Source organism: Dermacentor andersoni, chromosome 8, assembly GCF_023375885.2.
Source record: "Dermacentor andersoni chromosome 8, qqDerAnde1_hic_scaffold, whole genome shotgun sequence".
NCBI lineage: Eukaryota > Metazoa > Arthropoda > Arachnida > Ixodida > Ixodidae > Dermacentor > Dermacentor andersoni.
The window spans coordinates 132082072-132098169 of record NC_092821.1 but is presented as its reverse complement, the minus strand read 5'-3'; the positions used below and the strand labels follow the sequence as shown (position 1 = coordinate 132098169).

The 16098-nt window shown below is 48.3% G+C and overlaps 1 protein-coding gene across 5 annotated transcripts in view; it reads left to right on the top strand.

The window, feature by feature from the left end:
• The window catches only part of IRSp53 (Insulin receptor substrate 53 kDa), a 234108-nt gene that overhangs the window by 73391 nt on the left and 144619 nt on the right, over window positions 1-16098 (top strand). For all 5 annotated transcript variants that reach the window (XM_050173608.3, XM_050173609.3, XM_050173607.3 and 2 more), the window contains exon 2: window positions 12039-12114. In XM_050173608.3, coding sequence (XP_050029565.1) covers window positions 12039-12114 — 76 coding nt within the window. The remainder of the gene's footprint in view (window positions 1-12038; window positions 12115-16098) is intronic.

Genomic DNA, 16098 nt, shown 5'->3' with positions numbered 1-16098 from the left:
CAAACCCATACTCTTACAGACATGTCAGCCTTTGTTGCTAACGCACGAAATGTCTCGTCATAATTTTCCCGAAGTCTTTGGTCCTCATACCTGGAGTTTCAGGACAACCACGTCTGCTGGTTTTTTGCGAACCTCGGAGCCGGAAGCCGCTGCTACCTTACTCATCTGCCCGTACCGAGGCAATTAAGAGACTCCCCCTCCCCCTCCCTCCCGCTCCTTTCAGTGGCACAGAGATGTGCCTGAACAATTTCCCGACGAAGTTGTGCGTTCACCTAATGGAGCACCGTTTTGGCCAACAGGTCTCTCGCGGTTGACAGCAGAAGGCATTCACAACTGCTGCAGAAGGCATTCGTCGAGCGAGGGAAAAAAAAGCGAAGGTGCTCCCGGAAGGACGTATACTGTCCCAACAGCAGCATAAAAATGGCTGCGATATTCACGCGGTGGCGCGAATCTTAAAAAAAAAAAAAAAAAAGAAGAAGAAGAAGAAGAAGACTGGCAACAAAAGCAGGAGTCAAAGACGTTTTCTCAGCTCCCGAAAGGCTGTCCAAGCTCTCTGTCAAAGCGTCTCCGGTTCCGAGAGATAAGCAGACGTGCAGAAGCAAGCGCAGCAACAGACGTATCTACTCGCAGACTGCGCACAAGGCGGTAGTGAACCAAATTCCGCCGTCATGCGAGCGACTTTAATGACCTTGGACAGATGGAGAGGTACTACGTCAATGGGCTTGCAAGAGAGCACGACAAGAAGGCGCGATAACGTTCAGGTGGGCACTTAGCGATTCACTGCCACGAGTGTGGATGCACGCCATATTTTGATAACTCTTGTGTGATTTATCGCAGCCCGGTCTTGTCGCTTGGCAATAGAGGCCGCGGAAATGCAGCGGAATTGACTTTGTGCGAACACGCCGTCTGTTTCGCTTACGGAAACGGAATTAGCATATTTAGAGGGTGCGCAGGATGTTATTATTGGAGTGGTGGCACGAGTCGTTGTAACAAATGTTATTGCGTTTCTTTCTTTCCTTCGGCGTGTATATTTGCATTGAATTCAGTCGAAGGAAACGCTGGTGTTACGTGTTTCGTGGTCTCCGCGTCCCCGGGAACTTCGCGCTGTCGGCCAGCGTGGGTTTGTACTAACTAGCCCCGATCGAATTTCCAGAAGGACGTAGTGCGGAAAACTACACGTATGCTAGCCGTCCTCTGCTCTGTGCGCAATGTTGCGCTGTGGTGACGTCGTGCGAAGACGCTGGTACGAAATTTTCCTCCGGTATATTTAGCCTAAATCTATATAATAATAATAATAATAATAATAATAATAATAATAATAATAATAATAATAATAATAATCTTCATTTCAACGCAACGTGTAGTCAACCGCGAAAGCTTACGTACGCGGTATTTGAACAGAAGTGTAATATCTCCGCAGCCTCGTAATATGTTCAACTTGCGCTCGTATATGCTAACAGCATAGGGCTGCCCACTCTTTACTGGCTACGGTTCCGAACTGCTGGGGTAATGCAACATGTTCCCATATCGTCTGGTCCGTATACTTATGCGGTAGACTGCACAAAGAAACACACACACACACCACACACACAAAAGAAGAGCCCGACATCGCCAAAACCATATGGAGGCTTGTACAGTGCGCACGGCGGCAACTGCACGCAGTGTCAGAAATGTTGAGTAAAAGAGAGAAAGAGAGATAAATGAGATACGAAAAGCAGGCAGGTTCACCGTAAATTAGATATCTAGTTTGCTGCCTTGCATTCGGTAAGGGGTACGGGAAGACAGAAAGATAAAGAAATATGCACGCACATAGAAAGAGAGGGAGATTACAAAAAAAGAAAAATTTGACAGACACACAAAGGAACTCAGCACCGTCACAACCGTTCAAACAGGTCGCTTGCCCGGAGGAACTTCATCAGTGCCTTCATCGGCTTCTGGTGTGAAAACCGCGTCAGCCTGCACTCTTAAGATCGTCTGCTCAGAAAGCTGCCGATCGTCGAGGCGTGCCAACTCTGTCATGAGCGACTGTCTCTGGGATCTGTGGCGACGACACTGATATAGGATATGTTCGATTGTTTCCTCGCTGCCGCAACTATCAGAGGCAGCACTGTCAGCCATTCCAATGCGGCAGCAAATGTATTTGTAAAAGACACTCCAAGCCGTAGTCGACAGAGAATTGTTGTCTCGATGCGGGAAGGTCCAGATGGAATGCGTAGTGGGAGGAATGGGTCCAGGCGCTGCAATCGAGTATGAATGTCGAGTAACATGCGTTGCATAGTACACGGATAGCACGCGGAGGTTACAGACCGAATAAAATGTGAACAAACGTATTGCCAGTTTGTTGAATAAAGCAGATAGCAACTCGTATTTGGTTTCGCAGAGTCAACGAGATGTGTTGTTAGGTCTAATTCCTTGGAAAATCTTAGGTATGCAATAGGTAATACCTCCGTGGGCATCGCTGCCGTCCATACATTGCTCGGAAGTTCAACGTACTGTTTAACACAATGCACGAAAAAACAAAAAACGCGTGCAGAAACCACGGATGGTGACTGCCACTGTGGGCGAATAGCTTAACGCTATTTGAAAGCTATTCGTTTTAAAAAAACGAATGATGCGCTTGAAGGCGTGTACCGTGTGTCCTACGTAACTCGTGACAAAATTTTAAAATGTGCGAATGTCATGTAGCTGGACAAAAGGTAATGTCGTCCGGCTTCGCTTGGAGTAAGTCGGACAATCTTTTTTTGTATATTGCGTAATCACATAATGAGTTATTATTCATTAATAAACTTAATGAAACTTGCGAAAGGCCGCGGAAATTGCCGCACGACAGATCGCGCTTCACTTTTTCGTTTTTTGCCAAAACCACGACTTGATTATGAGGAGCGCCGTAGTGGGGGACTCCGGATTCATTTTGACCCCCAGGGAGGGGATCTGTAACGTACCCCCGTCGCAAGGGACACGGGTATTCTTGCATTTCGTCCCCATCGAAACGCGTCCGTTGCGCCCGGGATAAGCTCCCGCGACCTCGTACTTCGCAGCGCTACGCCATAGCCGCTAAGCCATATGCACCGCGGCGGGTACGAGCCATAATTGGATAGATGGTTCGCGGCACGATTTGTTCAGCTGACAACACGAACTGCGACGTCAGCACGAACAGAGCCAACGAAACTTGACAGACAAACTGACTGACTTATCGACATTGATTGATTGATTGATTGATTGATTGATTGATTGATTGATTGATTGATTGATTGATTGATTGATTGATTGATTGATTGATTGATTGATTGATTGATAAAAGTTTAAAGAAAGATACAAGAACGCGCAACGCAATGAATTTGTTGAAAGTTGAAGTGACGTGCAGACGTTCCCTTTTCGTCTATGTCGCAGGCGATATCACTATGACATTCAGTGCATACTTTGGCTGTGAGAAACTTAGCAATGATAAATTATATTTTATGTACGGGAGTTCTTTAACCGTCGTCGTGAAATCTCAACGTGCGGTGTTTTCGCGTTCCGTTCCCATCAGAACGCGGCCGCCGTTGCCTGTCAAGGAACCCACATACTCGTAGGTTCCAAGAAGGACCGAAACGCTGCGCTCAACCAAAGAAAAACGAGAAAAAAAAAACGAAAATAGGAAAATACGAAATCAGGAAAGGAGCAATTAGAACACGCACCTATAAACCGAGATACAAGACGGAAGAAGAAGCATGTGCTTGCTGCGATAAAGCTAGGGAAACGATGGAGCATGTTGTACTAGAATGTTAAGATATTTGCCCAGCGGTCGATTTGGGCACCACTGGCCTCCTTGAAGCCCTTTGTTTCAGCGAGAGCAGGGGCAAAGTAAAGGCACATTCACACCGGTGACTTGAGAAGGTCGCGCGACAATTTGCTACCCGCGTCCAAAAAGCGACCGAAGGCGACTGATGTTCACACCAGCAAGCCCGGCTGAACGCGACCCGCAAGTCGCGATCCCGGAGATTATCGTTCTCAGCGAGAACTCTCGGAATCTATGGTGGCGTGCACTTTGTATTTGCCGCGACGCGGGAGGAAGCCGGATGTAGACACATGAAAGATTACTTCCGGTGCGCCGCTGATTGGTTTATCAATTTTGTGACCACGGCCGCGTGACTGATAACTCGAGCAGCGAGCAACTGGCCCAAAATGGTCGCTTTTCGAGAAAAGCGACCATTTGCGACTGGTCGCTTTGCGACCAACTTGGTCGCGCGGCCACTGTCAGTCGACGGTGTGAATGAGCCTTAAGCATGTCCGCAATAGAGATTAGTAAGAGGCGATTGGAAGTTTGGTGGAAGAAAAGTAGCGAAACGCGGACAAAAAACGGTGACGTACAAAAACAAAGTTCACAATAGGCGTTCCGAAACTTGGGTTATGGGAATGCATTGTGGGGTTTCTTTTTACTTTTCCTTTTTTCTTCTTCTTTAACCTATGGAGGACATTAAGCAATAAAATAACAAGGGTTTGGTGGCGCCAACCACTACCCGTTCCGAAGGGGACGCTCATAACATCCATCCATTCATCCATCCATCCGGAGCATAGAGTTCCTCACTATATTACTTAGAGGGAAATCTGGCGCTGCTGCGCTGTGGTATGCATCATAGAGTTTCCTACATAAATTTTTGTAGGAAACTCTATGGTATGCATGGCAATACCGGTATATTATGACTTCGGATTGGCACCGTTATCGGATAGCCGGGACGCCTTGAAGACGCGCCTGGCAAGCACCGTTCCGTCTGTCACAGTGATTCATTTTCTACTAAAACAGCACGTAAGATGTTGTTTAAGCATTATTATTACACAAAAACATGTTTTGTTTAGCTATGAGAACTTGTTATTGCATGTACGATTATATGATACGTAAAAAGTATCAGTGGGCTGCTAAAGTTGGAGGACAGGCGACACGATTCGCGCTCGCTTTGAAACAGTTTTTCGTCTGTTCTTGCTTTTCTTCCCTTCGTCATGCATTGTAGGCGAATAAATATGTAATATGCGTGAATGGAAACATTTTATGAAGATTTTACTTCAAGAACGCGTTAGTCGCGTAGCCATATCCACGTTTTAGACGAAGCCTCTTAACAACACCAGCAAACACGAGCCTCGCAGACACATATACCGTCATTCCCATGACGGCACAGCGCCCCTTAAAACTCCCATAGACGGTGGCGCGAGATTTCCCTCTATAAGTGTTATAGTGAGAAACTCTATGACCCGGAGACCCTGGCTATCGGGCGGCGCCGTCTGCAGGTGGAGACAAAACAAGCGAAACGGCCGCCGGGTGATGCACTGGCAAGATTTCCGCAGGCAAGATTTTTCTGCGCCGCGCAATCGACACCGTTCGGCGAGTTTTCATCAGCAAGACAGGCGGCGCCGCGTGCTCCTACACAGCGCATTTCCTGCGCAAGCAATACGCGCCGCGCTCGCGTGTACGCGGGCATACGTGTTACACGGCACGACGTGCACTTTTCTCGTATGCGAGCCGAGGGGAAACCGGAAACTGCGAGCTCCGAGTGGCACGGTGTGAGTGCTCAGCGCCAAAAGGGCGGAAGAAAAATAGATAAAAGTGGACGCGTTCGGGTGGAAAAGAGCTGCGCGAGGTGTCGCCGATGTACCCAACAATGGCTGCTCTCCGGGCCGAGAAGCAGACGACCGCCAGTGGAAGGGCTCTCACGTTTCCCTTCATCTGACGGCGGTTGTGGCGGTTCTTAATTAGATTGGCTGCGGCTGAGCGAGACCTGGCTTCTCTGGCGCGCCTCGATAAATCGGTGCAGCTGTGTAAAACCTGGAGAGATTGTGTAACTGCTGAGCAGAGCCAGTGCGGGATGAGGCGAGTTTCTGCGCCGCTTAGTAGCGTCTGCACCCGGGTTTGTCGTCTGCCCTTGTTTTCTGGTCGTCTCGAAGAGTAACAGACGACGAAGAGAGACCAAAAAAAAAAGTGCTTGGCGTACACTGAGAGTTCCTCGCGTAAGAACACCGTCCGCATATGGCGCGCGCGCTACAATTTCGAAATAAGGCTACGGCTTCTCATTCAACCAATACTATTTTGTTTTCCTTGAAGTTCGAAATGCCAAGCATTAGGTCAAATGGAGTGTCGACAATCTACGATTCATTATCGTATTCATTATCGTACGATTCATTGTCGTATTGAGCATAATGAGCACACGAAGCATAATGTTACGCTCTCTTCTCGAGAACCCCACAGAATGTAAGCTCGCGGAACAGGGCTTTTATTCGATAGCCGTCACGGCGTCCCATATCATTTGTCTAGTTTGTGCAGCAGCTTGTGTAATAGGTGCAGAATGCGTGACTACTTTCTTGGCCACGTCAGATTTCAAGACAAAGCGTTCATCGCAATGATCAGTTAATGACCGCGAAAGAAAACACTACAGATATGCCAGCATAGCATAACCGTCCTAAACAGTTCTGGTTATGACCATGTTGCCTGTCGCTCACTGCGCATGTGCTGATATTACTGAGCATGCGCAGTGGGAAGAAAGTGGCATTGCTAAGAGTAGAACGGTAACGCTATGTTAAAGTATCTCACTCACACAAGTAGAAGGTATACGTTCACTGATTGTCTGTACGAATTTGCCGTACCATCGATTTAACTCGCATCAATTAACTACCAATTAGTCACTTGCGCACTTATGAACTCCAATAAAATGCACAGTTTTCGTCGGGATCCAATGATTGCGCAATCACCTGTTTTGTTTTGTTTTTATTCTCTCTTTTTGCATTTCTTTTTCACAACGTCCTCTACTATTTTGGGTTCTATACAGTGCGGCTCACTTGCAGGTCGGCATTGAGCAGACTCTAGCCGGTGTTCAAATTGAGAGGCTATAAGATGCAATGAAAACATTCGGTATTACCAGAGTCCTTCAATACCATGGCGAACCTCATTGCTACGCTATTTAAGGCACTCATCGTTGATCGATTGGTATTTGTGCTGCTACCCCCTCCCTTTTTTTTCTTTGTCATTTATCAAGGAGCTGGTATGAAAATTCAATATCTATGATCACTTCAAATACCTAGAGATACTAACTGCCTTAGTCGCATTATACTAAGTATACTGTATATTCTACAGTCTGTCACCTTTTTAATCGTTTCCTTGGCTTAACGGAATACAGAAACTACTCAGGGTCGCATTATTACGAGTTTAACATACTTAAAGCTCTGTGCTGCAGTTAATATGCGGCACTTAACTGCATTAAGCTTCGCGCATGTTTGCTGGGGAGCGGAAACTCATTTTGCCTACGATTTCAGAATCGTGAGCCTACTGCATTTTCTACGGACTAAACGTTTCTGTACGTTCCCTCGAATTATCCATTGATAAGAATTACCCGGTTTTGCGTTAATGTAAGTCTTCCGCATCCTTTAATGCCTAGATACTCTTTTTTCTTTCAGCTGTGTGAATCATCCGAAAAGACAAATTACCTTCTTTTCAATTTCCCGCTTACGCCATACTTTCCTAGTTCAATGAATTTTTTGCTCTCTAAGGCGTGTTTAAGTATTTCCTTGAAATACCGGGAAGTAATAATTAGCTGGTGTGCAATTTTTCATAGCTTAATCTTACGTCGTGCACTGTACTTAGGCAACTGTGCTTAACGGCCTTAACATTTACGTTATTTTTTTAATCGCGCGGAAACTCGAGATGCTCGCAGCATCGTTAACATACGTACGACTACCTAAATGCATCGAGCAGTCTGCTCGAACTATCTAGATATGAGTATTACCCTTCCTTCGGCACTTTCTAATGATTAAACGTCTTTAGATTTGTTCGAATTACCCGTAATTGGGAACTAGACGGCTTTGCGGCCTTAGCATTGCCTTGCGCGCAACCTAATTGCTAGGCATCTCTAGGTTTGCAGAAGAATCGAGATCTGGGCGAGTCGGTACATTTTTTTGCAAGACGTGGAAACAGCGCACACGGGACGAAAGGATGCTGAAAACCTCAACACGAAATGGCCGCGTTTACTTTTACGCTTCTGTTCGAATTAACCGAAATGACGAATCAACCGAGTTTTCCATTTCCCCGCGTGCAGTAAGTACTCTGCTTTCAACTATACGCCGAGCGCCGGGGGGGAAGAGACCTTAACAGTCTTCGCTCGCTTCCGCACCGCTGCACTGTTCTAGCTTGACACACCGTGTAGGGAACGAGACGCGTAGAACCCCCCCCCCCTTCCTCCTCCTCCTCCCAGCCGCCTCGAGTGCATATGCGTGTCGAAGCACGGGCGCCACGCCGCGTCAGCTCTCGCGTTTCCTGCGTACGAGTGTTCCGAGCCGGGCGCGTTAGTTTCGTAGGCGGCGGTGCTTTTAGCGGTTGCGCCGGGCGCGATCCGGTGCAAGTGTCTTTCCGGTGGGTGCTCGGCCTTTGTCTTTCGCCCATTTTCTGGCTGTGGCTATGGCTGTGGCACGAAGGTCGTAGCGCCGCTCCCCGCCTGCTGCGCCGACAACGTTGCGCTATCGTCGTCGTTTTGCTGTTTCCCGGCCTTACAGCGTGGTGGCGGCGGAAAAGCCCGCGCTGTAGCCAACGAACGTTAATACGGCTGCGCGCTGTGTGTAGTGTGATGGTGCGGAAAGTTTGACGACGCGTAGTCCGGGGCCGAGAGTAGTAAATGGGAGAGTGTGACGAGCTTAAGAGAGAAAGTTGATTGGATGTCTTCGTGGCGAAGGGAAGTGCCGCTTGTGGGCTGTACGAAGCATTCTTTTGTGCGAGTTCCGCTGCGGCAAAGTTTTCGTACTACCGAATCGTTCTGGCGTATTCCTCTCTTCACGCTTTTCCTTCTATCCGTTCTTTGTAGTTCGTCCGCTTTCTGTTGCTGTAGCTTGAACTGAGATACCAAAATTAAAGAAAAAGACAGAAATGCGGGCTTTAACGTACACGAACTGCACGGCGGGTAAATGTGGGAGACCGTATAGGAGGGATCTGGATCACTTTCGACCACCTGGCTTTTTTCAACGTGCACCCAAAGGCTACAAGGGTGTTTTTGGCATTCCGCCCCCATCTTAATGAGGCCGTCGCGGCCAGCAATTGAACCTGAAACATAGCTCTCAGCAGCGGCAAACGCATTGCGCTGTTTTTCTATATTTTATTGTTATCCAACTGTAGCACTTTTGAAAAACATTGATTGGTGTTTTTCTTTCTTTCTGTCCGTACTTGCGTGGGCGTTCTAATAATGCGCAGTATTTCAGCACATGACACGTATTTAACTTTTATTGCTCGCGTTCCCGATTGTTTTTGTGTTTTTAGTTCCGAATATTGTACGTGCGTGTTTACATTTGTCTTTGTTTTTTTAGGATGTGTGTGCCGGCAAATACTGTGCATACGTTATTCCACTTGTGTATACATTGCATTTCGTTCTTATGTAGTGTTCTATTAATTTCTGTCTCCGATATCACATGCCATGCAAACAGAGGCCCCCTGACCCATTCAATGAATGCTGACTTTAGTTCTCTCTATTTTTTTTTTCTTTTTTTTAGCGTAAACCCCTTCCAAATCTTGAGAGAGTAAAACGGTCCATCTATCAAGGCACAACCAATCTCACGAGTACCGGCGATTATCGTAGCATTACAATGTCGATAACGGACGGGCTCTCGAAGACAGGGTGTCCCTCGCGCCGTGCATTATACGGGTGACCAACTGCAGACTTTCGTTTTCATTCCTGCGGGCTCACTTCTCTGGGCTCAAGACGCCCGCTCGCAAGTGACTCTGCGCGCCCCTTTCCACGTGGTTTTGTCACCATCTAGCGCGTGCCGGATTTAAATGCTAAACGAGACGAGAAGCTAGGTTCGGGCGTGGGGCCAACTCGCTCGCTCTGCCATAACACCCCCCACCCCCTCCCTTTGATGGCTGCAGCAGCAGGGGCACCCAGTTTGGTATACCCGCGCCGGCTGTCCGTGGTGGGCAGGGCCATGGGACCGAGCGGGCCGGACCGCGCGAGCGCTATTTCGAGCTCGCGTGCCTCGCCGCCGCGCCGGGTTCGGGTTCTTTACGGGGACCCGAGCCTGGGGCGCACCGCGAACGCCAAAATAGGACAAGCAGCGGGCCGCGCGAGTCGAACGCAATAAGCGGAACGTCGGGAAAAAAAAATAAAATAACGGAACACAAGAAACTTAAGAATTTAACAAGAAAAAGAAAAGCATGTTCGCGGTTGTGCTTGGGAGATCGTCGAACCTGGGTTCGCCCGCCTGCCTGCTACCCTTGTCGTCATTTTTCTTCTTCCTTCTTCTTCATTCTTAGACGCTCCTTAGCCATTATGCTCTTGTGCTTTCTTGTCGGCGGTATTTCTTTTTCTTTTTCTGCGTTGTCCTAGTCTTCTGTTTTCCTGTCTGCCCACCTTCTACCTTCCTCTCCTTCTTTCCTACTTCCTTCCTTCGCTCAACACCGTAGTTAAGATGACCACCGTCGAGTTAGTTTATGCATATCCTCTTCTGAAGACCGAGCAGAACACGTTAGAAAGCTTTCTTTTGTTACGCTATTGTGCTGTCAGAAGGGGAAAGAAGGAAGTGCGGTATGCGCTAGGGATTGTTTTTATTTTTTTCAATTATCATATCTCCACGCGGTTCGTAACCTACCCTCACAGTGGGATTTTAACGTTGTACAATTGATCATCATCATAGCAGAGCTTTTGCTTGTGCTAGTTTTTCTTACTTTCGTCATTTTTTTAATATTCGGTGGACTTCCCGCAGGACCTCGTTGCAAAAGAAGAATAATTAATTACCAGCATGCGTCAAAATAAATGCATGCAGCCCTGGTTGATGCGGGTACTGCAGCAATTAATTCGCGCACCTGTCCGTTATCCATCGTACCAATATCCTCCGGGACATTAGGCTCTATTAAGCATCCTGTGCCTAATGTCCTAACGGCTTGAGCCAGTCGGTCAGCTATACCGCTATAAGTATTATGGCGGGAGAAAAGCGAGGCCACACAGAAGTGCATAACGACACGACCACCGCCAAACCAGCGATTGATTTTATTCCTCAAGGGAGACGATGCGCATTTGTAACCTAATCGCTTCAATCGCTTCAGCACGCGCACTAGCGAGAGTGAAACAAAAGACACAGGCCTTCGGCGATGCTTGCGTCGTGTAATATGGACAGCAGACCAATCAGAAACGACGCTTTCTGCATCATTGGGAGACGGCGAAGGTTTGCCGACTCATTTCGAGCCCCGCTGCCTGACGTGCAGAATCTCAACCACTTCCCCTTTAATCCTTACGTGGCTCATCGCAACAGGTCGAAGCGAAACACCCCAGAGCTCATGACGGGCGCAGCCAAGTAACGACCGTATACCCATTATTCGCGTAATTTATGTGTAAACTTTACCGATGTAATCCTTACGATGTAAACCTTACCGCGGCTCAGCAGCATGGCGTAAACGACGCCCGAAACCGCACTCTGTAAACTTGGTCAAGTGGATATATTGGGCAATTCCCTAGCCAGCGTTGCCAGGCAACCACTGACCCGAGGACACTGTTAAAGGGGCCCATTGCCTGACGACTGCAATGCAGACAGCGAAAGCGCTGTTCAAGTTCCTGCATGACACGAAGCTAGACGAGCAGCTCCGGTAAAGCCGCCGTCTATTGTACGTAAGCACTCACTCCTCCTTTTTTCGATCCCTAATCATCATTATCATTCATCCCCATACTTTCTCTACGTTTTTCCTTTTCCCAATGCACACAGCGCACCAGCGGCGGTGGTCGACCTCTCTGTCTTTCCTTTCAGTAAAAAAGTGATTCGTTCTGAATATCCCTTCACTTGACCTCCCTACCTTTCCTTCTTTTCCTCCTCCTCTTTTTCCCCTTTATTTTTCATCATGGCGCACGTCTATACCTCTACTTCTCCATGTCATTGCCGCAAACTTCGCGTCGCTATAGCGCCGGTGAATACTCAGCAGGTGTTTATTATCTTCGTAGAATTTACACGAAGGAGTCAGTAGCACGCGCACTACTTTTGTCAAGCGTTAATGCCGACGCGCACAGGAGTTTTGATCTGTACTTTTTTTCTCTCTCTCTCTCTTCCAGAACATCTTGGAGAAGTTCAACCCCTGCGCGAGGCAACTCATCGCAGCCGGGAAGACGTACCTGAAAGCATTGCACGGTAAGTCATGGAAGAGACAACGCTCACAGCGCACGAGCCCTTTTCGAAAGGGCAAACGAGCTTCTTTCTCCTCCTTTTGCGTTTTGCTCTTTAAACGAACATATCTTCCTAGCACGAAGCCTACCTTCACGTTTCGCCGTCGCCGCCGTTTCTTTGTGCCATCTGAGATGGGACACGATAAGCGCTTTAAACTTCCGAGATAAGGACACTTTATGCTCGAGGTGGTCATTATGCAGGTGAACATTAGGCCTGACGTACAACTCGGCGGTGCCGAAGTGTCTCAGAGCTGCAACGCTTTGAAGTCCAGAACATTCGTGAGGCGTAAGGAGCTCGCTTTTAAAACCTCGGTCGCTCGTCCCGTTATACGTCACGACCAATCACAATACGCCAATTACCTTATTGGCCCATAGATAGATAGGTCATAGATAGGTTTTGTTGATAGGAAAGACAGAGAGGTCGACCTGTGCTAGTGCACTCTGGTCTGCTACTCTGCACAGGTGAAGAAGGAAAGGGAGTGAAAGTACTGGGATGGATTATGGTGATGATAAGAGAAGCGGTGAGTGCTTATGTAGCACATTAGACGGTGGCCCTGCCAGAGCCGCTCGTCTAGTTTTGTGCCATGCAGAAATTTCAACGGCGCATTGGGTCAAATGGGAATAGAGCATGCGCAGATTTGTTTCTTTCCTCCGTATTGCTTAGAACACCACCAGGAAAGAACAAAAGACGGCAGCAAGGATGGATGCCTGGGATGTTGGCACTCGCGTCTTACTGTTCTCGGAACCTCTTAGGACGAATCACACTTTATTGACAAGAAACGTGAAAATGCGTGCCTCTCTTGCCGAAGGCAATGGTGGCTGAAATGGTGCTAGTGCAGTTCAGGAATGTTCACTGCGTGGCAATCCGTAGTGTTCACTGGTAACTGCTTTTTGATGACATGTTACTTAAATCCCCAGCAGTGCTTCCGTTGCCGGTGGCGAAAGAATAGGGTACAAGCTTCTACAATTGTGCTTGCAGCATAAAGTTGTGTAATGTGCTCTATTCGACGGCTCTACATTAATTTCATATTCATCTGTGCCCCTGAACAAAGCAGTAAGTTTGGGTTTCATATGCTTTCTTAGGTCTGCACGTGTCTTCGGTAGGGCCAATCGCCAGCTCGGGCATGGCTTTAATTCTTTCTCGACCACTATGTTCTTTCTTCTTTCTTTTTTGCCGAAATCATGGCTGTAGCAAAAATTATAGGACGTGATTCTGGTCCCGAAAGACAATGAATGATAAGGAGTTTATTCCTCCGGAAAATATATACAGTACAAAACGACGGCGTACTTGTTACGCGGCTTACGTGGAAAATAAAGTGAGAAATGACACTTGCCATCGCGTCATTACGCAATGTAAAGTTTAACTTGCGTGGTCTTATACTTGTTCCGTGCTGTCGTCCGCATGCTTGCACAGCCTAAAGAGATAGATGACTCACGCTCCCAAAAACTGTCACTGTTTCTTTCTTTTTCTTCTTTTCCGAGCGTCGTCTAGCTGAGAAATCTTGCGGAAGTGAACGTTCCAGAACCGAAGGGGGGCCACACAGAAAGCTGAGAGGTGCCGCAGTGTCAGGAAGCACGATAACCGTTCACTCTTTCCTCTGCCATTCGTACCGCTTGCAGCGGTGTCACACGGACTTCCTGCGGACCCCCTATCCAACCGCGCTGTGCGGCGACGGCTATAGTACCCCCAAGCGAGCACACTTGACATCAGCGACGGTACGCCAAAAGAATGGCGCTAAAAGCGGCTTCCGCAGCGCCACCAAACGACGGGCGGCGGTGATTTAAAGTAAAGAAAAAAAGAACAGAAGTAACGAAAGAAAGCCAGACGAGATTTGCACGACGGCAACCCGCCGCACGTGTGTCGTCTGCTTCGGACAAGCGGAAACAACGTTACTGCCGCCATCCCCCCTTCCCGACCGCCGCAGTTTCGTATATGACGGCGAAAACCCATAACTCAAAAGGGCGCTTACTGCGCCCCGGAACAGACGCTGTATACACCAGAAACGCTCATTCTTTTTCGGCGTATGACCCCTCCCTTCTCTCCTTCCTTTATCTTCGTCCTTCTGTCGGCACTTGCGTCATTACGGCCCCCGTCTCTCGCCTTAAATGTTTTACTGCATTTCCATCCCCGCGCCATCCCCCTTTTTAACGGTGGGAGATGGGATCCCCCACTGCCACACGGCGTCTCGCTTTTCCGCAGTTACGATTACGCAGTTTTCGGTTCTCGCTAAAGAGAGGGGGAAGGAAGGGGGGGGGGTATATGGCATGTCTCGGTAGAACGGTGCATTGCTTATGTACGGTTATCAACGCTTTCACGAGGCATGTTGAATGACGACCTTGTAGAACTTGGTAGTCAATAGCGCTTATGTTACGGTTGGTATGCTGTGATATTCGGTATTCTTTATTGCCTTATTACACTTATGACCAGGTTAGGAGGTGAGGAAAGAAACGGAACCATAGAACACTGTATGTTAACAAGTAACCAGTAGGAAGACAAAAAGGTGCTCCCCATTCAGTGTTCACGCCCAGCTTCCCTTATTCTAGGACTCACCTTCGGAGCAGACTATCCACAAGTGCTCGCATTAGCAAGAGCGTTCTTACGCTTGCTAGCACTGCTCGTAAAAGCAGCTACAATTCAATCGTCATGTTGAACATAATATTAAAGAAGGTGCTAGGGCCAGTGGCAGTGAGCACAAGAAATCTGAAAGATTAGAAGAGCCGAGAAAAAAAAAAGAATATATATATATATTGTCGTCCGGCTTTCCTTATTCTTTCGCGTCGTCTGCTAATATTCATCTTGGAAGCAGCCACTTGAAGCGGACACTTACGCAGACGTCATGAGGAGGATATACAGCGTAGTGTGTTGTTATCGATGTACTGACATGCCATTTTTGACCTGTAACTTTCTTTTGTAATCTAAACCCTGTAAAGCCTAGAACCGTCAGAACCCCCTAAATAATTTACTATAACAGTTGTTCATACTAAACCGCTTTAGTACCCAGGGTGCGTTTGTGTCGTAATGCACCGTCTCGCTCCGTTTCTGCGATCGCCGCAGCTGTCGTACGCGCGTGTCCAGCCAGTAGAAGGACGCTCGACTGTCATAATTGTTTACATTTATGAGCAACGTGACCAGACATATAGCCTTGCAGATACAAGATGTCGCCAACTTTTGCACTGCTTCATGACGTCACAATGATCTCGATGACGACCAAGTTCATCGTTTCGAGACCGAATAGCTTTTATCCAAAACATGGCGACCGAGGACATGTTTCAGGCTCCTGCCAGTTGCTTCCGACACTTGCAGTACACGAAAGCATGGCTTTCGAGATTCGCTTTGGTTAATCCGAGGTAGCCGTCTCTGAGGGCGTGATTTGGACACCTCCTATTTAGTATCAAGTCGATACAAATTGAAAGTGTTTCTCGATCGTCACACTTGTTAAGCGTGTTCCTTTTTTTACGAGTGAGAGGAGTGAGGTCTAGATTTTCCAACTTCGAAGGTGTGCGTGTCAGCAATCCTTGATAACAGGTTCGTGGACCATGTTCGGTCACAGTGCACCGTTCTATATTTTACTCGGGGTACCACCGTAGAATGGCAGGGGGAATAACAGTCGCGCACTGCTGATGGAGGGAAGGGGTGGGGGGGGGAGCCGCCATTTTGTCATTCCCCCTCCCCTCTCCACCCGCGCCCTCCCGGTTTCGCCGCCGTCGAGAGCCAAGCCGTGCCGAAGACGCGGCCGGGGCGCGCGCGCGCGTGCCGCAGCAGCAGTAGTTGGCGGCGACGGCGGTTCTCCCTAACAGGCTGGGCGGTCTTTTACCCGCGCTTAACGGCCTGCGCCCCCCTCTCAGCTCGCCCTGCTAGCAGAATGTCCCCGGCGACGTGTTGTCGTCGGGCCGTTGACAAATGGGCGCTCGGAGTAAAATTGGGCGCTGCCACGCGCGTTTCGCCCGT